This window comes from Bombyx mori, chromosome 10, assembly GCF_030269925.1.
Source record: "Bombyx mori chromosome 10, ASM3026992v2".
NCBI lineage: Eukaryota > Metazoa > Arthropoda > Insecta > Lepidoptera > Bombycidae > Bombyx > Bombyx mori.
In genome coordinates, this window is record NC_085116.1 from 7549256 (window position 1) to 7573978 (window position 24723).

The 24723-nt window shown below is 35.0% G+C and overlaps 1 protein-coding gene across 1 annotated transcript in view; it reads right to left on the reverse strand.

Annotated features, from left to right (window-relative positions):
• msR (myosuppressin receptor) overlaps positions 1–24723 on the reverse strand; it is a gene marked incomplete in the record, with an annotated part of 51499 nt that overhangs the window by 14345 nt on the left and 12431 nt on the right. The window contains 2 exon segments of the mRNA NM_001043464.1: positions 2668–2845; positions 3409–4243. Of these exon segments, the coding sequence (NP_001036929.1) occupies positions 2668–2845; positions 3409–4185 (955 nt within the window).

A 24723-nucleotide genomic window follows, 5' to 3' on the forward strand; every position in this document is an offset into this window, starting at 1 on the left:
AAGAATATTGCTGTATTTTGGTCACGTTGCACGCAGGGATACCAGCAATTTGGAACGCCTTGTGGTGACCGGTAAAATCGAGGGAAAAAGGCCTAGGGGTAGAGGTCCCAAGCGATGGTTGGACCAAATAGCGGAGGAACTGAAAATACCTGTCAGCGACGCACTTCATCAAGCTACAGAACGGGATCGATGGAGACAGCTGGTTGACGAAATCGGACAGAGTCACGATCCTCATCAATGAGAGATCGATTGAAGAGAGAGAAAGTAAAGTTATTTGTTTAAGGGATAAAAGCCATTTAAATTAAAAATAACGAGGCTTGTGGAGAGTATTAAGCGGTAGGCAGCGGCTTGGTTCTGCCCCTGGCATTGCTGAAGTCCATGGGAAACGGTAACCACTCACCATCAGGTGGGCCGTATGCTCGTCTGCCTACAAGGGCAATAAAAAAAAATTAAAAAAAAAAAAAAAAATAATTATATATATATATATATTTTTAATTCATACATTCTGTACTTTCATTAATATTTTACCGTCATTCTAACAGAACATGGCATTTCAATTACAAGGTACTCACGCACGCTTCGAGCGTTGAAATTCAAGTGGCTATCGCCGGCAAACCGCTCGAGGGCTACGACAATGGTTCATTGAACAGCTGAACTAATGACGACCCCAAACAAGGTACAATCCGTTGAAGGAAATATATATCGGGTTTTCTTTAAGCTTTTACATTGAAATATAAAAATGTTCCTTGATGTCGCATCAATGGCGATCTCTTATTATTGAGGGGTTTTTCACAGTTATGTCATGAAGGCACTTGCGCACGTTTCGACCTTGTTTCGATTTTGGAATTCGAGTACCAATAACTGTCTGAAAATCTTAAAAGTACGATCAATTTTTGAACATTTGAAACTCACTCACAACGCTTCGGTTACCTAAGATCATTTATTCAAATATCTTTGCTGTTTTCTTTCTGTATTTCATTTTATGCATGGTTTTGCGATTATAGTACACATTTATTAGACGGCATGGAAATTTAACTAGTTTAAAGTCGTGTTATTAATCTGTATTAAATACGATCCCGCAATTTTCCGACTCTCGTGAGGTCGTTAGCGATTAGCCGCGATGTGGAAACCAACAAATTACTATGTAATTATTTTTGATGTCGTTCTACGTGAACAACTATGTACCAATTCGTTTCGAACAACTAATCTAACTATCGCTTAAGAACTAACTTAATTAAAGCCTTAAATCCGATAAAGCTTAACTTAGACCCTGAATGGAATTCAGAATTATATTTAAATGTGGTCTGAATTTTTAAAACGTTGACCAAGGATCTCCGATAGTAAACCTTGACCTCGTTTACCGATGTTTGTTGGAGTTATGGAATAGGGGTTAAATTACAGAATTGACTATGTATGATTTGATTTTAAATGAAGTATTTGAATACGAATACGAATACGAATACGAATACGAATACGAATACGAGAACTTAACATGTGGTTGAAAAGATAAACAAGTAATAAATATTTCTAACGAGCTCATAGTGCGTTTTTTTTTTGGTTAATCGCTTTCGGACATGAAACTTCCCCTTGAAGAACAAGGCAATCCAAAAAGGCGTGTAAATAAATAACTATGAATTAAATGTAGCGGTGGAAGTCAATCCTTATCCAACAGCAAGGAATTAGCGTCATTATCGGACATTAGCTCACCCACATCACTGAATAGTTTGCACTAAATTGGTAAAACAAATAAACACTACAAAATTGGTGTTTCATGTATGTATGTACATACTATTACATACAGGAATACGTGCGTTCATGTTATTCTTGTTTTGATGAATGGGTATAGAAAATTCCTTAAAATCTCTACTTCGGAGCGGGTTGTGACGCGTAATGTAAAGTGTATTATATAATATTTACAAGCACAAAAAACGCTGTGATTCACAGTAATAAAAAAGCCAAAATAATTGTCTATCGTGATGACAAGAAATAATATGTAATAAAAGAAAATACTTCGATTAAATAAATAACGTATTTTGTAATATATATTTTTTTTCAATAAAATCGCGTGAAACCTTTGGATGCACAAAGGAATAATAAATAGATGTAATTTTTTTACTCATTAAGGAGAAATCAACAAAAATTCAACAAGTCGACAAATTTACAATAGAAAATTCATAAGCTATTATAATACTTTTATCTGAATATCATAGAGTATAAGCCACTATCGCGGCTTTACGTCATGCCCTACCACTTGTACTTCAAATAATAAGTAGGAAAATTAGATCAGGATACTATGGACGAACTATGTAGCAGTTTCTTCACTGGATTTATGAAGGTTGTGGTCGCATAAACACCCACCCCCGCCCTTACTCATAACCCGACAATCTCTTGTGTTGTAATACCAAGAATAAACGTCACTACTCAATAAAATTAGCTATATAATTATAATACGTACTAAAAAAATTTTATTGCCTTTGTAGGCAGACGAGCACACGGCCCACCTGATGGTGAGTGGCTACCGTCGCCCATGGACTTCAGCAATGCCAGGGGCAAAGTCAAGCCGCTGCCTACCGTTGTTGTATCTACAATATTAATATACAGTATCGATCCAATTTAAAAAGACTTACAAAAATTGTATTATAAATTTTTTAATGAAAAAATACAAACCAAAAGCGTAGTAGCAAATTAGGAAGAGATGTGGCGCTATAGCAGTCAGTAAGCCAAATAACGCCTGCGGAAGTTCTGTCGCGAGAAAAAGTCCCAGGAGTGCTACTAGCATCCTGGTCGTTCGATCTGTGCGTCCTCCCCCTTTCTTCCCGTCATCGTTGAGTCGCGCCTTCTCACCCTGTGCATGAAAATAAAAGTGCTTACAATTTAAAGAGGAAATTCTCGATGAATTAATTAATTGAATATGCAATTTCGAAAAGGGCACATGTCGCATATTTTGTCAAATACGTTTTTTCATATACATGTAGTTTTGAGGCTTACCTACACGGCCTACACCCATTTTATAATAATTCCAGTAATTTTCAATTGCTAATTAACACTAAAATATATCTCAAAAGTTAATATTTTAAATTATACACTGCTTTAGAAAATAATCAGTTTTTTCTCATTTCGTGAACATTTTACATTTTCAGAGATGTGCCCTTTTCGAAATTGCATACTCAATTATTATCGAGTCCTTAATGTCTTACAGTATATACATTGGTAAATATAGTTTAGTAATGTCCAATAACGAAAATGACAACTTTTTTGTTTTCTGTGAATTGCCCTCATCTCTACATTACAAAAAAAAAAACTTTGGAGTTCATTCTTAATTATTTTTTTCGCCATCGTTTTATTGCATTATCAAAATTTAAATACAACACTAAAATTAATTAAAAATAATTAAAACAACTAAATTACCTCAGTAGTGGTTATGGCTGATTTTTTTAATAGTTTTTGTCGTCTTCGATCGCTCGATTTCATCTTCATGATCAACAACACACTCAAAATAGATAAAACCACACATGGTATTAGTTTTATGAACACACTATAAATCCAGAATATGGCAGTTAGTAAATCGTTATTGTTCGTCATCTCTATGATAAATTGTTTCGGATCTGATACATTTGCAGCACTTGTATAGTTTAGTGTGACGTTCGTGCCGTTAGAAGTATCTGATGGGAGACGTTCCTTTATATTCATTGCGAAATAAATAGGCAAGCACAATACTGGACATACAGCATACGCGAGGATTATGGCCAATGTCGTGTTCCTCTTGTTACACAGCGTTTGGTTCTTTTGTGGAAACTTAATAGCTATGTATCTCCAAACTGCGAGCATTATTGTTAGCCAGATGGATATTGTGTGAAAGGTCTGGCTGAATATTGAGTGGAAATATATGAACACGGCCCACCCGTAAGAATTTTGATTTAATTCTGAACCAATTTTCGTGTACAGGTGGAGGGCTAAAGGTATATAGTCGATCATAACTAAGAGATCTGCAACGGCGAGCCCGGTGAGGATCGAATTAGTGCACGAAGTCATCTCTTTCCGGCTAAGTACAGCGATATTAACAGAATTGGCTGCGGAACCGAGAAGACAAATGATAAGGGCGATGTAGCCGTGAGCTTGGATATAGACCCGCTGAAAAGCGGTTGCACTTTCCGAGCAAAACCCATAGCTTTCGTCTTCCGACATTTTTCCATTCGTCCAGTTCAGTCAAAGTAAGTATGTTGAATACTCCCTCATTATAATTCTGCAACAAAAAATATCATTATACATTTTACTTCTTTTTTATTCTTACTTGTCGTTATATGAGCCCATAGACGCGTATGCACTGGTTCAACTTGAAACATGAGGTAGAAAAGTATACATAAACCGGCCTGCAGTTTCATAGTTAAATTAGGCCAGACGGTAGTAAAGGGTTTTTTCATTAAGAGTGCTCGAACTTAAAAATAAAATAAAAAACTGTTTAAGTGATATTGCCTCAATTTTTATTTTATTTTAAAGGGTATTCGATGATGTTATGTATGAAATATAATTTCAGCCAAATGGCCGCCGTGACTCCGTTGTAGATGGTGTATCCTGATGGACCAATTTTGTATGATATCTTCGCATAAATGGGGCTCAATTTCATGAAAAGCGCGTGTTATGGTCGAGATTTCACGTAACCTAGTCGAGCGGTGTTAAGTCACACGATCTCGGTGGCTAGCTGGTGTCACCACCACGTGACATGACAGAGCTTTTGAATTTCTCATCCAATAAATTTAATGTTTCCCGTACTGTATGACAAGTGGCGCTATCTTGTTGGAACCACATGTTTGTGAGATCCACATCATCTATCCTAGGCCACAAAAAGTGTTTTTATCACCGTCCTTTTTTTTTTCCTACCTAAGCTGTTAGCCTTGAGAGGCTATTCCAGCGTAACCTTAACTAGTAGGTGAGCTCACGGGGCTCAAACCTGACGACGTTGCTAACACGAACCCTAGCAAGAGTCGTGCTTCGCAGAATCTACCACCGGATCGGAAACGCGACCCACTGAGTAGATCCGGCGAGAAACTCAGTGGGCTGTGTCTGAGGGTTAATTTACTCGTCGAGACCTTCGTCGCAAGCGACGGGTTCGACGAGAACGGTGACCGGTGCTTGAAGTACCTAAAAGCACCGTTAGTGGATCGGGAGGATCCGAAATGACGTGCAACCGTCCGGTATCAGTCGCCATTAACAGTGAGCGTGGCTCCTTGCATGTCTTCGAATAAATAATGGCCGATGAAGGCCGGACAAGCATTTAGCGTTTCATGGTGAAATGACTCAATAAATGTTCGTGCCATATTTGACAGCTATTGCTTTACCAAGATGCCCGCTATGAGCTGTCGAAGTTCGAGCGTCCTTAATGAAAAACCCCATTCAAACACGGGCAAACTTGCAACATCTACCCTATCCTATCCACCTATCTAACAATTAGGGGAGAATTAGATATGAAAATAATGAAAGATACTACAAATCAATGTTGCGAATGGAACTATTTAGCATAGAGGCATATCTCTGTAAAATAAAATTTAATCTGAAAAATTATGTTTAATACAATAGATAATAATATTAATGTTACAGTTATTTGGTCCGGTTTAAAATATTATGACAGTATTGGAAATATAGCCGTATGACAATACAATTAAAACTCCAGCCTGATTACAACTATACTCGTATAAATAGTAGTTGAATTATTATATTATAGTATCTAGTTCGCATATCCTTATCTTAATATTATCTATTATCTTAATATAATTATTATCTTATTATAACGGTCGAATAGTCTATTCTAAAGATAAACGCTCTGACTTTATCTGTTCATTCAAAAATACTTCACCTGGAGATCAAAATAAAAAAGCAAGAACGATAACACGATAAAATGTCTTGTGTTTACATGAAACGAGTTTATTCGGGACCAAGTAATTTGTCACAAAATGTACTTGGAACGCTCACGACACGTTTGGAACATTTACACATACGCAAAGTGACATTTTCGCTGAAAAGATAAACAGAGAAAAAACATTCTTTGATGGATAATTTTATTTGCCGCAGCAATAAACATTGTGATGAGCATTATCTCATCAGAATGTTTATGGCTCTTTTGCAGCTGGTTAGCTCACGGCCCTCCTGATGTGAAATGATTATCGAAGCCTATACATACCACAACGTGAATACCATAACTTTGGAACATGAGGTCTAAGCCTCAATTGTATTCCATAAAAGTGGTCCAACATTTCAAGCCGGGACGCATAACTATGAAGTAGGCAGAAAATAGGATTATGTACCTTCCCGTGTTGACTAGCAAGTCACAGTAATTATACATACCTATAAATTATATTTTTTTGCAGATTTCACTTTTATTAAACGATGTTTATAAATCATTAATGGTGGAAGACGTTAATAAATTCATGTTAGAGGTACGTAGTTACTTAAAAGTATCAATCATGAAAGTGAAAAACGTTTATGATGCTAAAACAATAAAATGTTTGTAAGCCTATTACATATATTGCGGCCACATAATCTAATCTATACTAATACCTAGTCAGGTCATAAATTCTGTCACATGTTTAATGTAAAATAATTGAAACAAGTTTATTCATTATGTAACCATTCATATACCAAAATGAACTTAACAAAACATAGATTCTTATAACACTATAGTTTATTCAAAATGACCTCCGTGATTTTGAATACAGGCCTTCAATCTGCGCGGCCAGTCGTCTATCGCAGCACGAACGAGGTCCATGTCAATATCGGCGGCTGCCTTAATCAAGGATGTCTTGAGTGACTCCAAATTGGGATGAGGCTTTGAGCACGCCTTTTCCTCCAAGTATTGCCATATCTTGTAATCTAACGGATTCAAATCTGGACTGGAGGAGGGCCAGTCTTCGTGCCGGATGAAGCCGATTTCACGCGCCGCCAGCCAGTCTTTATTTATTTTTTTATTTATTTATTTATTATTTGTGGTCATAGGTTAACAAAGATTAATAAGTTAATATTAATAAATGTATCACTATGTCCTGCTAGTAAAGCGTACAAATATTAGGTGTAAGTATAATCTACATAAAAATAAAAATAACTTAAATTATAATTATTGAACTCTATTCTACTTAATTATCTAAAGTTATCGTCTAAATATTCTGACATACTATAGTAAGCCTTATCTAATAAAAATACTTGCAATTTTTGCTTAAAATCATGTAAATCTATTGTCTTCAAAATTTTTATAGGTAGTTTATTAAATATTCTTGATGACATACTAAAAAAACTCTTGTCATAAAGGGCAGTTCTATGAGGTAGCGAAGAGATCTTTAAAGTATTCCTAACAGATTGCGGTTTTGCAAACAGATGTTTGTTCGTTTTGACAAAAATCGCTACCTCATAAATATACAACGATGTAAAAGTCATGATTTTTAACTTTTGAAAGAAAGGCTTACATGAGTCTGGTACATGAATGTTTGCTATAGCACGCACACATTTCTTTTGTGCTTTAAATACGTACTCTGTATTAGTGGCGTTTCCCCAGAATATTAAAGCATATCTAAGGGTTGACGCCACATATGCATGGTAAGCTGTCAGTACAGCTGATTGGTCTACTACTTTCGCTAACTTATACAAGGCATACGTATATTGGTTTAATTTTTTACATATTGTATCAATGTGTGTTTGCCATTTCATATCATTATCAATCCAAATACCCAGAAATTTAGTACTATTCACTTCTTCAATATGTGTCCCATCATATTCTATTTTCAAAGAGTGTTGTATTTCTTGTGGGTATGTGACAATTTTTGTTTTATTTAGGTTAATTACTAAATTGTTTCTTAATAACCATTCTATAACTAGCTTAAGAGTAGTGTTAATATCGGACTCTAAGGAGTTTAATTCTTTTTCTGTGAAGATGACGGTGCTATCATCGGCAAAGAGAATCATCGGATGTTCTATGGCTTTAGGGAAGTCATTAATATAAATTAGAAAAAGGAGCGGCCCTAGTACGCTGCCTTGAGGTACACCGAATTGCATTTTCATCCAATTTGAGTGATAGCTTTGTACTGTCCTACTCAGTGGACATATGTTGTCTATTTCAACCCTTTGATATCTGTCAGTTAAATATGATTTTAATAATTTATGGACATTGCCTCTAATTCCGTAAGCGTTTAATTTATCTAGAAGGGTTTTATGATCCACATAATCAAACGCTTTAGTCATGTCCATGTACAGTGTAGCAGTAGGAGTTCGATTATCTAAATTGTAATATATAGGTTTTAATAGGTCATGTACAGCCATATTAATTGATTTATTTCTTCTGAAACCTTTTTGCTCTTGTGTAAATAAATTATGTTTTTCAAAGTAGGAGTTAATAGCTTCGTAAATAATTTTCTCTATAATTTTGGAAAAAATGGGAAGTAAAGATACCGGTCTATAACAAGCAATGTTTTCTTTATCGTCTTTCTTAAAGAGTGGCTTAATGACAGATCTTTTTAGTTTGCTTGGAAAAACGCCATGTTCTATACATAAGTTTATGATATGGCTAAGTACTGGGCTTATAATAAGTGCTACCGATTTAATTGCCGATGTAGTAATATTATCATAACCAGAACTATGAGTGTTTTTAAGGGATTTCATTAACAAAAAGATGTCGTACGGAATAACAGGATTCATGAATAAAGAGTGAGGTGTACTGTGACTATTACTTGTATTTTTTATCAAAATTTCTGGTGTTTCATTTAGATTTACCGGAGAGTTTATTTTATCAATATCATTATCAGTATTAGTATTGGTAGCATTAATAAGAAAGGTATTAAATTCGTTGGCAATGTTAATGGGGTCTGTTATTATACGGTCATTTACTTTTATTCGTGTTATATATTCTTTTGGAAAATTTGCCTTACTTGAATTAATTATTCTCCATGTAGCTTTCGATTTATTGTCTGCATTTGATATATAATAATTGTTTTGACACTTTTGAGTTAGCTTTATAATTCTTTTAAGTCGCGCACTATAATTTTTTAGAATCTGCTTTTGACTTTCTGAAGGGTTGGTTCGATAATTCCAAAGTAATTTTCTCTTTTGTTTACAGCATTTACCAATCCCTTTAGATAGCCACCTTGTTTTTTTAACACAGGTATTTCTTATTTTTATCTTGGGAAAACAAAGGTCATAAAATAGTTTAAAATCTTCAAAAAATGAGTCAAAGGCATATTCGGGATCATTTGAACTAAATACATCATAAAAAGTTAGATTTTGTAAACATGTTTGAAATTTTTTTATGTTTTCATTACTAAAATCTCTTCGTATTGTATACCAATGACTAAGAGTAAACGTTTTTTTGACGGGGCACGTTAACATCTGAGCCGTGTGGTCTGACATAGCAAGATCAATTACTTCACATTTGCTACCTTGTACATTATTTAATATATTATCAATACATGTATTACTACTTGGGCGAGTTACTTCACGTGTACCTATTTTCATGTTAAAGCTATAAGTTAAATGCTCAAATCGTAGAGAAATAGGGTTTCTCTTCAATAGGTCAATATTAAAATCACCACATACAATTACTTTTTTGAATTTCCATTTATGTACTAAGCACATTATAGAATTGTAAACGTTAAAAAATATATTTAGTTTTTCTTGTGTATATTTTGGTGGTCTATATATACAGATTATAACCAAGTGTGCTCTTCGCTCTATGAGCTGGCGCCGAATCTTGTTGGAATACCCAGTGCCTGTTATTGAACATGGTATGAGAAACAGGTCCCACAAGGTTCGTCAGGACTGTATTTTGATACACAACTGCATTCGTTTTTACACATTTCTCACAAAAATGTACCTCTGTTAAGCCCCAATAAGAAACTCCCAACCATACCATGAGCGAGGATGGAAATTGACCTCGTTGGACACGCGGAATGCGGTTACTCGCTTCTTCACTACTGTGTGCGTACACCTTATCATTTTGTTTGTTGTAGCTCTATTCTACGGTAAAAAAAATTTCATCCGAAAAAAGAATTTCCCGATATTTTTTTCCCGCGTACCGCTTCAACAAAGCGCGGCATCTCTTCAGTCTCAGGTCCATTAGACGAGCATTCGAACGATATCCTGTTTTTCTTCGATATGCCTGAAGCCCTAAATCTTCATTTAACACCCATTTCACCGTGGTTCTGCTTAACCCCATCTGAAGGGCCAACAGTTTCTGCTTACGTTTGGGATTTCTTTGAATTCGCGCCTTCACAGCTTTTATCACTGCTGGAGTCCTAACAGACCGAGGGCGACCACTTCTTAACCTGTCATCTACACTAGAGTCTTCATTGTATCGTTTGATGGTACGATAAACGAATCTTTTGGTTATATTCAAATTTTTCAGTATGTTAAAAATTTGAATTGGCGCGTAACCGCAACGACGCAACGCAATAACTGCAACACGGTCTTCTTTAAGCGTCCACTCCATATTTAAAAATGAGTAAAATTCTAAAAGTATACATTTTTATTTTCATGAACAATTCGAAATTCGAATTCAATAAACTTTTTTGTGGCCAGCATTCTAAAAGAAAAGTTTTTACTGTGTGACAATACTTATGACCTGACTAGTTATATAAATCTATAGTGGTTGTTACGGATGTTCTGTTATAACTACTGAACCATGCATCCGATTGACTTGAAACTTGGTATCCATGTAGAAAATACATGTACTTAATATTTATATGAGTGTTGGACTCCCTACACCAGTTGCGGGGGCGTTAATGATGAGTATTTTTGTGGGGGTGAGAAATAATTATGTTAATTTTAAATGCCCAACGAAGCGGACGTGTACAGCTAGTTGTGAATATATAATCATAATTTATTTTTAATATTCGTTTATAAGTAATATAAGAGTCAAACTATCGAGGAAGCTTCACACCAAAATTTGCCTATCGCGTAATCTCAGCTGAATAAATTAGTTTCGTGGTTGCCTTAGCTTATGCCTGAAGAGATCGTCTCTAACTCCGCTCCGAGCTTAGAAAATTAAACTCAACGCTCCAATTTGAACTGCGATTAAGTCTCAGTTGCTAATAAACGAATATCATAACCAGTCAAAATCGTTTTAGTTTAGTATCTTAGTAGCCACATAACTTACGTGTTTATTTTGATTTAATACCTCTTACTAGTTTACGATGTAAAGGCAGAATTACGTTCTTTTTTTTCATTGCTTAGATCGGTGGACGAGCTCACAGCCCACCTGGTGTTATGCGGTTACTGGAGCCCATGGACATCCACAACGTAAATGCGCCACTTACCTTGAGATATAAGTTCTAAGGTCTCAAGTATAGTTACAGCGGCTGCCCCACCCTTCAAACCGAAACGCTTTACTGCTTCACGGCAGAAACAGGCAGGGTGGTGGTATCTGTTAAAATATGTTTATTTATTAATATCAAAATAATAAGTTTAATTTATACTAGCGGCATCTAGTGGTCACAATATGTACTAGTAGTGTACCATAGTCAATTACCAAGAAATAAAGTACTTCATTCTCAACCGTCATCTCATTCGTTTCAATAGGTTATGGGCCCAGTGCAAAAGTGTTTCAAATAATTTTATATAATTTTTTATCGTGTATCAGAAAATAAATTATAATGTCGTCAGGTAGTTATTTATTAAATGTGCCGAAATTAAAAGGACGCGAAAATTATGACGACTGGGCATTCGCAGCAAGAAACTTTCTTATCTTGGAAGGCATAGACATCGACGCCATTCCGGTTGATTTGAGTCATGCCGAAGACCGAAAAGCGAAAGCAAAACTCGTCATGACCATTGATCCCAAGCTATATGTGCACATCAAAAATGAAACCAAAGTCAAGGATTTGTGGCAGAAACTACAAAAGTTATTCGATGACAGCGGGTTCACAAGAAAAATCAGCCTACTTCGAACACTGATATCCATTCGACTTGATAATTGTGAATCCATGACAAGTTACGTAAGTCAGATAGTGGAAACTGCACAAAGACTAAAAGGTACAGGGTTTGAAATTAATGAGGAATGGATCGGATCATTGCTGTTGGCGGGGCTGCCAGAAAAGTTTGCCCCGATGATTATGGCAATAGAACATTCCGGAATTGCCATAAATTCTGATGTCATAAAAACCAAATTGCTTGATATGAGTTCTGAGGTAGGTGACCATGACTCAGAAATTGCATTATGGTCGAAACAAAAACAAAGGGTAGAACAAAATTTTAATAAAAAATTTGAAAAACCAACTTCAAATTACACGCAAAATGTAAAAAAGATTATAAAATGCTACAAGTGCAAGAAAATTGGCCATTTTAAGAATCAGTGTCCTGAATTGAAAGAAAAGCAAGTAAACGCATTTAGTGCTGCTTTTTTTCATAGTGAATTTAATAGGGAAGACTGGTATATCGACTCAGGGGCTAGTGCTCATATGACATCAAGCAAAGAAAACTTATTGCAAGTGAGAAAAGTACACGATATGAAGGAAATTATTGTTGCAAATAATATGACTGTGCCAGTAGTGTGTGCCGGAAATTCACAGATTACTACTGTTGTGAATAATTCTCAGTTTGATATTAAGGTAAACAACATTTTATACATACCTAATCTAACAACAAACTTATTGTCAGTAAGCCAGTTGATAGCAAGAGGAAACAAAGTTTCTTTCAAAAGTGATGTATGTTATATACATAATCAACGAAATGAGCTTATTGGAATAGCAAATCTACAAAATGGTGTGTATAAGTTGAATACAGTAAGATCAGAGAAAGTGTTGGCGGCAGCAGTTCAGACTACAGATGCAAAACAGTGGCACAGTAGATTGGGACACATTAATAGTAATGATTTGCAGAAGATGAAAAATGGTGCTGTAGACGGAATATCGTTTGATATGAAGGCTAATATAAAAAAATCCAACTGTCAAGTATGTTGTGAAGGGAAACAGAGTCGTTTACCGTTCCAATTACGAAACCATAGAAGTACAGAATTGCTAGATTTAGTTCACTCAGATCTGTGTGGGCCTATGGAGGTTCGATCGATTGGACAGGCAAGATATTTTCTATTGTTTGTTGACGATGCTAGCAGGATGGCTTTTGTATATTTTATAAAGGAGAAGAATCAGACTCTACAGCGTTTCAAGGAATTTCAAAAAATGGTTGAGAATCAAAAAGGAACAAAGATAAAAACATTGAGAACCGACAATGGAGGGGAGTTTTCTTCAGATATGATGGAAAATTATCTGATAGATAGTGGAATTATCCATCAGAAGACGAACCCATATACTCCGGAGCAGAATGGTCTCAGCGAACGTTTCAACAGGACTATAGTTGAACGTGCAAGATGTTTATTGTTCGAGGCCAAACTGGATAAAAGTTTTTGGGCAGAAGCAGTTAACACGGCAGTATACTTGAAAAATAGATCACCGGCTTCAGGTTTGGACCAAAAGACACCGATTGAAGTATGGACAGGACAAAAACCTGATCTCAGTCATGTCAGAATATTTGGGAGCCCAGTAATGATGCATGTTCCTAAAAATAAAAGATTGAAATGGGACAAGAAAGCAGTTCAATTCATATTAGTGGGGTATCCAGAGAATGTGAAAGGCTACAGATTGTATAACTTAGAAACTAGAAAAATATGTACCAGCAGAGATGTCATTGTAATGGAACCAGATACTACTCAAATAGAAATAAACGAAGGACAGATAGAAAAACAGCAGTTAGCACAAGAGGAAAGTTCTACTGAAGAAAGTGAAATAACATTGACAAATCAGGATGATCCCACTTATGTATATGATTCAGAAAAAAGTACAACTTCTACTGAAGGAGACTCTTATCAGACATTATCTGAAGAAGAAGAGCTATCTGAGAAAGAAGAGCCTCGATTGGTGGAAAAGCGTACCAGGAAACCTCCTGAAAGGTATGGTTTTACCAATCTTTGTATTTCAGATGAACCAGAGTCTCGGTTTGAAGACATAACTTATGATGAAGCTACCAACGGTCCAGAGAAAGACAAGTGGCAGCAGGCTATGTCTGATGAACTTCAAGCGTTTGAAGACAACCAAGCGTGGGAGATTGTTAAACAAGAGGAGGCAGATAGAGTAGTACAGTGCAAATGGGTGTTCAAGAAAAAGCTAGAAAGCAATAACAGTGTTAGGTATAGAGCTAGACTTGTAGCGAAAGGTTACACTCAGCAGCATGGAGTAGATTTTAACGAAACTTACTCACCAGTGCTTAGATACTCTACACTTAGACTTCTGTTTGCATTAAGTGTAAAATTTCATTTTGAAATCTTTCATCTTGATGTAGTTACAGCATTTTTAAATGGTTTTTTAACAGAAAATGTGTACATGTACGCACCTCCTAGCTTAAATTGTCCAAGTAATTGTGTTCTTAAACTTAAAAAAGCAGTTTATGGTTTGAAGCAGTCTGCTAGGGCATGGAATACCAGAATAAATGATTATTTAATAGACATGGATTATGTAAAGTCAGTTTCAGAACCATGTTTGTATAGTAAAAAATGTAAAAATGAGCAGATTATCATTGCAATATTTGTTGATGATTTTTTCATTTTTTCTAATAGTAAGACTATGACTAATGATTTCAAGAAAAAGCTAATGTCAAAATTTTAAATCAAAGATTTAGGTAAAATAAAAAGGTGTTTAGGCATGCGAGTGAAATATGAAAATAATTGTATCACCATTGATCAGGAACAATTTGTAAAACAAATTCTTAAAAAGTTTTATATGAATGATTGTAATACAAAAGATACTCCAATGGAATGTAATTTGAGATTAAATAAGGCAGAATGTGTTGACAAACAGTTTCCCTATCAACAGCTTATAGGAAATCTTATGTATTTGTCAGTATTAACGCGTCCAGATATATCATACAGTGTGAGCTATCTTAGCCAATTTAATAATTGTTTTACTTCAGTTCATTGGCATCATGCAAAAATAATTTTAAAATATTTACAAAAAACTAAGTCTTACGGTTTGAAGTTTACTAAAGACACTTGTAATTTAGAAGGCTTCGTAGATGCTGATTGGGCTTCAAATAGTATAGATAGGAAATCCTACACAGGTTTTTGCTTTAAATTGTCAGGCTGTGTAGTATCCTATGAATGCAGGAAGCAACAAACAGTAGCGTTGTCAAGTACTGAAGCCGAATACATGGCCATTGCTGAGGCATGTAAAGAAGCAATATATTTAAAAAGTATTTTATCAGATATTGTTGATTGTAATTACACTGTTGTAATCTACAACGATAACCAGGGAGCTCAAAAGTTGACGGAAAATCCTTTGTTTCACAAACGAACTAAACACATAGATGTGCGCTACCATTTTATACGAGAAGCAGTTTCTAATAAGCTTGTAAAAATTGTTTATCTGTCAACGTCTGAGATGCCCGCCGATATATTAACGAAAAGTCTAAGTGGTGCCAAACATAACTATTTAGTAAAATTATTAGGAGTTCAAAAAGTTTAAAAACGTCAAGGTCAAGTTGTTGTTCTTGATTTTGTTGTTAATTGATATTAGATTATTTTGATAAGTGGTGCTGTTAAAATATGTTTATTTATTAATATCAAAATAATAAGTTTAATTTATACTAGCGGCATCTAGTGGTCACAATATGTACTAGTAGTGTACCATAGTCAATTACCAAGAAATAAAGTACTTCATTCTCAACCGTCATCTCATTCGTTTCAATAGTATCTACCCGCGCGGACTCACAAGAGGTCCTACCACCAGTAATTACCCAAATTATAAAATTCTTCTTAAAATTCTTCTTAAAACGCATAGCCATGCATTCTGGTTTGAAGGGTGGGGGGTAACTGTTATACGTTACAATTGAGAGTGTGTGGCGGTATTCATGTGTATCTATGGACTTAGCCACTTACCCAATGAACCACTCGTACCCCATAATATCGATTATAAAATATTAATTGAAATAGTTGTAGGTACATAATATATCACACACAGGGTGTTCCACAAAGTTGATATCAAGCCGATAACTTTAGATTGTGTTCTATTTGAATAAACGGTTCTATGAAAAACTCGTGTTCCCAAATATATAGTTTCGGAATAAAGAGCACTTAAACATAAAGAACAAACTATTCTTTTGCCAGCCCTTGAATTGTATTTTATGTAAGGTATCGTAATATGATTCGTAGTAAAAAAATAAGACTAGCCACATTTTAAAAATGCTCTTTTATTTTTATTTTTTATTACTTAGAGAGATGGATGATCTCACGACCCATCGATTATCGAAGACTATAGACTATAGACATAAACAACATAAGTGCCACCACCCACCTTGAGACTTGAGTTCTAAATCTCAATTTTTACTGTAAAATGGCTGTCCCGCCCTTCAAACCGAAACTCATTAATACTTCACGGCATAAATAGGTAGGGTGGTGGTACCTACTCACACGGACTCATAAGATGCGTAGTGCCAATCAGTTCCATCACAAAGTAAACGTATTTATACTGATCAAACGAATTCAGTCCGCACGCTGAATACATTTTTCTCCGCCGAATACAAGTCCATGTGATATCGTTTTCATTAAGCCCTCTTTGGCACGTGATCAATAATCTTTATATTCTAAGTCGAGGTTACGTAAATGATAACTTGAATCACTTTTGTGTCACAACAATTTATGTCAGTAAACCAAGTTTAACGTTTGAAACAATAAAAATAATTGTAAAATGTAAGTGACCAGCTGACCCAGCAGACTTTGTAGTGCCTCAATCGATAAATTAAAGACCTAAACTTTTGTATAAAATAAACTTATAACAAACAAAAGTAATCCGTCCGACGGAGGACACAACAAAGGAAAAACAAAATTGTAATTTTTATTTAATTCCAAGCATTTTCATATTTATCTACCTTTTAAACCTTCTCTGGACTTCCACAAATAATTCAAGACCATAATTAACCAAATCGGTCCAGCCGCTCTCGAGTTTTAGCGAGACTAATAAACAGCAATTCATTTTTATATAATATATAGGTGTAACAAATTATTTTAAAAATACCAACGTCTTCAGGTCGCTTTCAGAAATTTAAAGAAACGCAGCTAACACAAGGGCGCGGAAGCCAAATCAAGTTCGAAGAAGTCAAAATGGTCACGTGATGTTAGTTGATTGAAATACACATACACAAACACACTGTCCCTTTAACCCTTCGATCAACAATGCTACTATTGTTGATCGAAGCTTTAACCGCTCCGACTGTGGCGACGAGCTTCTTTTGTGTTTGTCTAAATTGAAATTTAGTAACCTTCGCCATAACAAGTTTGAAATTTATTTCGAATCTTTAACCCTTGTGCACTCTGTAAAATTTGTCGTATACATTGTTGAAATGAGTTATATGAATTAGTTATTGTTTATCTCGTTATGACGCGTTAAATTAAATGAGCAGGCTAACAGTAGTTTCTTTGTATAAATTTAGGGTTGTCATCGAACAGTTGAAATCTATATACATAATAATATATAAACATGAATTGCTGTTTGTTAGTCTCGCTAAAACTCGAGAACGGCTGGATCGATTTGGCTAATTTTGGTCTTGAATTATTTGTGGAAGTCCAGAGAAGGTTTAGGAGATAGATAAATATGAAAATGCTCGGAATTAAATCAAAATAACAATTTTGTTTTTTCTTTGATGTGTCCCCCGTCGGACGAGTTCCTTTTGTTTGTTTTAAGTTTATTTTATACAAAAATTTTATTTAGGTCTTTTATTTATCGATTGAGGCACTACGAAGTCTGCCGGGTCAGTTAGTAATTAATAAATTACTTTTTGTATGAAACTATTAATTACAACTTAGAATTTTTGTAAAATTTTTAATGTCATTTACATTGCTGATACTATAGCCAGGTTTCGCCTTGATATACCTAATGGGACAACGTGTATATATCATATTAAAGTATAAAATTTATATGTGAATAAAAAAATACAATATTAAAAACGTATTTTGTTTATTTTCAATTTGTCACTAGTGAGTTCAAAAAACTAATTAGCTTTATTTACTTCACTTAGCCTTGTTAGACTGTGCTTAGCTGTTAGCTTGTTATCTAAGACAATAGACTGCGATAATCATTGCACAGCACCAGTCAACAATGAACAATGTCTCACTATAACTTTTATTTTCACAAAAACGTTTCTTAAACAAAGTAGCCAATTAAACCATTGAACAAAAATAATTGATTTAATTCTATGTACCAATCTAGTAATAAAAGAATACATTTTAAATATACCTAGTCAGGTCATAAATTCTGTCACATGTTTAATGTAAAATAATTGAAACAAGTTTATTCATTATGTAACCATTTATATACCAAAATGAACTTAACAAAACATAGATTCTTATGACACTAAAGTTTATTCAAAATGACCTCCGTGATTTTGAATACAGGCCTTCAATCTGCGCGGCCAGTCGTCTATCGCAGCACGAACGAGGTCCATGTCAATATCGGTGGCTGCCTTAATCAAGGATGTCTTGAGTGACTCCAAATTGGGATGAGGCTTTGAGCACGTCTTTTCCTCCAAGTGTTGCCATATCTTGTAATCTAACGGATTCAAATCTGGACTGGAGGAGGGCCAGTCTTCGTGCCGGATGAAGTCGATTTCACGCGCCGCCAGCCAGTTTTGTGTGCTCTTCGCTCTATGAGCTGGCGCCGAATCTTGTTGGAATACCCAGTGCCTGTTATTGAACATGGTATGAGAAACAGGTTCCACAAGGTTCGTCAGGACTGTATTTTGATACACAACTGCGTTCGTTTTTACACCTTTCTCACAAAAATGTACCTCTGTTAAGCCCCAATAAGAAACTCCCAACCATACCATGAGCGAGGATGGAAAATGACCTCGTTGGACACGCGGAATACGATTGCTCGCTTCTTCACTACTGTGTGCGTACACCTTATCATTTTGTTTGTTGTAGCTCTCTTCTACGGTAAACATTTTTTCATCCGAAAAAAGAATTTCCCGATTTTTTTTTCCCGCGTACCGCTTCAACAAAGCGCGGCATCTCTTCAGTCTCAGGTCCATTAGACGAGCATTCAAACGATGTCCTGTTTTTCTTCGATATGCCCGAAGCCCTAAGTCTTCATTTAACACCCTTTTCACGGTGGTTCTGCTTAACCCCATCTGAAGGGCCAACAGTTTCTGCTTACGTTTGGGATTTCTTTGAATTCGCGCCTTCACAGCTTTTATCACTGCTGGAGTCCTAACAGACCGAGGGCGACCACTTTCTAGAACCTGTCATCTACACTAGAGTCTTCATTGTATCGTTTGATGGTACGATAAATAAATCTTTTGGTTATATTTAAATTTTTCAGTATGTTAAAAATTTGAATTGGCGCGTAACCGCAACGATGCAACGCAATAACTGCAACACGGTCTTCTTTAAGCGTCCACTCCATATTTAATAAATGAGTAAAATTCTAAAAGTATACATTTTTATTTTCATGAACAATTCGAAATTCGAATTCAATAAACTTTTTTGTGCCCAGCATTCTAAAAGAAAAGTTTTTACTGTGTGACAATACTTATGACCTGACTAGTTATGTATATTTAAGAAAACATGTATTTCCTATTTAATTCTAGGATATAATTTTAAAGTGATCAATTACACATAACCTTGAAAAATTGTATGAGGTGTAAAAATCTGTACTGAAAGAGTTCAACCGCAATAGCGTTTTTTAAATTTATCTCTGTTTTATTATTCAACACACGATCTCCGCGCATATTCTTGGCGTAAATTTAAGGTGATTCGTCCAAATATGAACCAATTTTTCGAGAGCTGATAGCTGTATGTTACATATTATAATACTAACAACGTTGTCCCCCAATGTATGAATAATTTAACAATCCAGTGATTGATTGTATTTTCATAGTAATTAGGCGACTGCTATGGAATCACAAGAATTAGGATGGCCAATATATTTTTGAGTAGAGAGGTTGGATTGTGATACTTTTTTATTTTTGGTCAGGAGGAAATCGCCGGGCTTCCGCCCTCCACTGGGGATAGCAGGCGGAATATGTCGGAGTCGAACCGACTAAAGCCTCCTGCCGCTCAACAACCAACGTCCAAACCTCGCATGAGACAGAACTCATGAAAAGGCAAAGGGGGGAAAGTGAGATGTTCAGTGCAGAGCACATCTCTCCTGTCACCCTTCCCCTTGGATTGTGGTATCTAACCGAACCCAGGATACACTGTAATAAATAAAAATGACAATTAAATATCAGGTACGTCAGTGCTACAATTATGAAGTAATGAAGTAATATTGCAACTATTCTAGAGTTCAATTCGAAATATAAAGGAGATGGGCGAGAGAATAACTGTATTTTACTATTTATTTTAGTTTATTTATCACGATTTTAAAACAAAGTACAATCTTTATCTTTAAGTTCTAATTATCATCGGTCTTCTGTCTCCACTTTATGTTGCCAGTCAAAAAATATCATATCATCCAAATCATTTTTTAAATATAAAAATATGTTAAAACGGTATGAGACAGTCAAACAATTAATTTAAAACTATGCAATAGACAGCGACTGACGGTAAACACTTACACGCTTACTATCCAGGGAACCGAAACTTCGTTGTCAACACGAAATCAAAACAAAAACATAAACTAATTTAAAATACAGAAAACAGAAAAATTAAAACTAAAATTTATGAGATTTTGTTCTGCAAGAAGACATATCCTACTGCTATCAGAATAAACAATTGAAATAAAATTAATTATCGTTCAACAAAACAATTTAGAAGGAAACCTTTTAATATGTTTTTATATTAAGTCACTTTACGGTAAAGTTTGACGGGCACCTTTCGTGTATTCATTTCCGCGTTTACGAAACGTCAAGGTCGGGTCTCATTTTGTTGAAGTTTCATTTAAGTATGATTTAAAACAATTTCCCTAGACAGTCCTTCAACTTCACTGAAATTATTTACGTGTAAATAAATTTCGAAAAGGTACAAAGAACCGTATAATCGTAATTAATTATTTCGTTTTCCCTTTCTTCATAGTACAGTTGTCGTTGGTACTTATCAATATTGTAATGCATGAGTTTTTTTTATTTGTTACTATGCTTGTACTAATACTCACAAATACTCAAGAGAGATTATGACGAGTATGCGAGCATACGTAAGAATCTCTTTTTTCTCCTACCTACGCCGAAAGTTTGGTTTTCGTCCCGCTGTACAGGGAAGAAAGTGTAACTTTTCCTCCCTGGGTACATGCGTATGCGCGTTAGTGTCTACGTCTGCTCTCACGCACATAGAATTCTCCGCCATTGTTGTGCTCGGGTAATTTGCAATATTGTGTTTAGTGTAAAAGTGAAATAAACAAAAGGCAATAAAATTTAATAGTGAAGTATTAAACAAAGATGAGTTCATCAGACAGCTCTTATTCAATTAGTAGTAGTTTATTTAAAAATTAAAAAACAGTTAAATTGTTTTTTTTATGAGTACGAGGGGCTCCGCCCCCCCTACCCCCGGCTGGACCCCGGCTCGGTACTCCACGAACTTTCGGCCTAGTAGGAGAACAAATAGTATGTGCACCGCGAGAGAAAAGTTGGACATTTCCACCAGCGTGTTTGCCCGAGCCGAAGGCGAGGGTGGCAATTTTACACGCGGGAGGAAATGTCCAACTTTTCTCCCTTGGTGCCCAATGTACTATTGTGCTCACTGTGAACATACTAAAAATAGCATAAACATTTTAATTGTACATATTATAAGTCAGTTTGATTTAGTTTTGTTATAAATTTGAATTAATTAACACACCGTTGGTCAAACTCAAGAACAGACCTTCGAATCGATCATGAGTTCGTCTACCTATTTAATGCTAATAAAGTAAAACTACTTTCAGACTGAAATCCAAATAAAAAAGATTAAATTATTCATTTTAAGCATTTACTATTTTGTATTGACAGTTTCTTTAGTGCGCACAGATTCATTCGAAGGCTCTTAAAGTGTGGATATACCATAAACATAAAATATGTTTTTTATATTAGACACGACAGTCACTGATACAGTGAATGTGGAAAGATTAAAGATTAAAGTATATAAGTAAGTATCTTCCCAATAAGATAAAATAGCCACACCTTACAGTGCAACATCAAAGGTATGACATCACAATCAAACACACCACGAGAAAATATGAAAAAGATCAAAGAAAAAAATCACTAAAACAGAATGCGTCTTCTGGAAGAATATAATGTCACGTGTTTTGAGAAACATGTTTTGAGAAATGTTTCACTTTTTTGCCGACTGCTCGCCAATCCTTAATAAATTCTCATTTTACCATTTTAATAATTAACCATTTTAATTTGAAAACATAATTATTCTTTATTAAAATGATATTTCTTTGTCTCCAGGGACTTTAAATAATTAATTAGTACTTGAGAACGTAGTTGGATGTTCGCAAAGTTCAATAATTACTTTCCTTTTATTAAAAGAAAATGTAATGTTCTTTTAGAAACATTCTTCAATGAAACCAGCAAAATGCATTTGAAAGTGCAAGAAGAACATCTACTGTGCACGGTAAATGTCAGGATTAATTTATTTAAGCCATCATGTAGCATAATTTCATCATGATAATGTAATTTTAACTTAATATTGTTAATACCGTAAAATGAGGTTCATTGGAGAAGCGAGACGACTTTTATCGCATTATCATAAACTTTCATATTTTTTAATTCCCTAGAATGCAGTGTTTTTGGGTTAGTTCAAACCTGCGCGTCGTGGTTAGTACTAAATAAGTACTGTTTAAAAAAAATACAACACGCAGTATTTCTCTACGTTAACGTTTATTCACGGTTTTGCAAATACTCACGTAAGCTTTAAAGAAATAAAACAGGTAAAAAAAAAATCGGTTGTCTGTAAAGTCGGTTTACTGACGATAGTTGAACGTGACTACGTCATAAGAAAATACTGATGGAATGGTTTCATTTTTCAATTATCGCAATTATTATTATCGTTGCTATAAACAATTGACACCACATTCACTTTTCACTGAACTTCATACTTGACGAAAACATGTAAATGTATTATTGTATAGCAGCTGTCCACGCGGATGCATCGCTCACTAAAGTAGGAGAGAGACAGATGTCGAACGCTGCCGAACGCGGAGGCCGATTGTGCCTCTTTGTCGCTCGTTGCGCGCTCTCGCTTGCACTTCAAGCCTTAAATGGAACGCCTCAGAGCGAGGTAACGCCGCATGAGTTGTGTTTTTTGTGCGTGCAGCCGGCTCCATCGAATTATAAGACGATGTCACGTCAAAAAAACTTCTCAACTGCAAATTATGACAGCAAGGCAGGTCCATTATCGATTCTTTTAATGTCAAAAATAGCCACATGGTACGCTTAGAGCCCGGCTTGTTTTTTTTTCTTTTTGTCGCTCGCTGTTTTGTTTTTTACTCCGGTCACAGTACGAAATAGCAGGAAGGACAGTCTAAACTCTGTTCAAAGTTGACCTGCTATATGACGTCATGGCAGAGTCGCAGTACTACAATACGTAAGTAAAATAATCTCAATGTATTTTTATATCCGTGAATGTAAAAAATGATAAAATAAATTACGGAATAACTACGACTACAGATTGAGCTCCATTGTCACTAAACAGTCTTTAGACACTTTAAAAAAAATGAAAACATTAGAGTTCCATAATTATTTTGAAAATTATGTATAGTTTAGGAATATAAGTACTAAGTTTTTTTCATACTGGTTGTTGTAGACTACTATTATTGTACCTCACTATACCCAATTAAACAAAGCTTATGAGGGACTTAAGCTCATCTTTATATATTTTTTTTAATTACATTTAAGATATTTATTCCTAATGTGAAATAACTGAACAAATATTTTTATTCAATTCAAGTATGACTTCCACGCAAAATTGTTTGGGGATAAATCCTCTACGGATACATGCGTATAATTACCAGAACTAGGACTAAGCAAGCAATCGAGAGAGGCGAAGGTTTAATTAATCCGTATCGTCCTTTTCTACAAACATGTAGGCCTTTAATCTCCCAATCTTTCGACGGCTGACAAACGAAGTAACTTTTCTGATTAAACGTTAATGTTTCGCTGTCGTTTCTACGTATTTCTTCACATTTGAATCGTTGAAGTAATTGTAATTTAAAAAAAAAATATTTCTTTATGTTATGAAAGTTAGATTAATCAAATCAAAAATCAAAAACAATCTGAAATATAATTCTGAACTAAGCTAGTAGACTTCAAACGGATAGTCTTGTTGCAATTTATTTGTAAAAGTAAAAAACACTTTTCATTCGAAATTTTAATTACCGTTTTTTACGCTGGGGAATCCGTTTTCCGATACCCGGTCGAGAGGGCTAACAGACGGGGTTATGTCGGAAATTTTAAGTACCCTAAAATTTATTAAAAGTTAACGTAACCGGCGATAAACAAATTAATACAAAGGATTTACATATTACTGTGTTTAGATTTTAAAAAAAATATAATATATATAAACAAGTGACCGTAGATTTTGTACGAAATCCAAATTTCCAACTAAATAAAATCATCATCAATCAACATTTAAATATTCCCAATAATAGCTATTATTTTTTCAAATATCCACATTATGCACAGAACTCAGTCATTCAAGAAAAACGTTACCCAAAGATTCTCACCTTTCTTTCGATTATTTCACAAAATTTCCAGTTGACAGTGTTACATTTGTTCCTTGGAGACTTCATTCGTTAT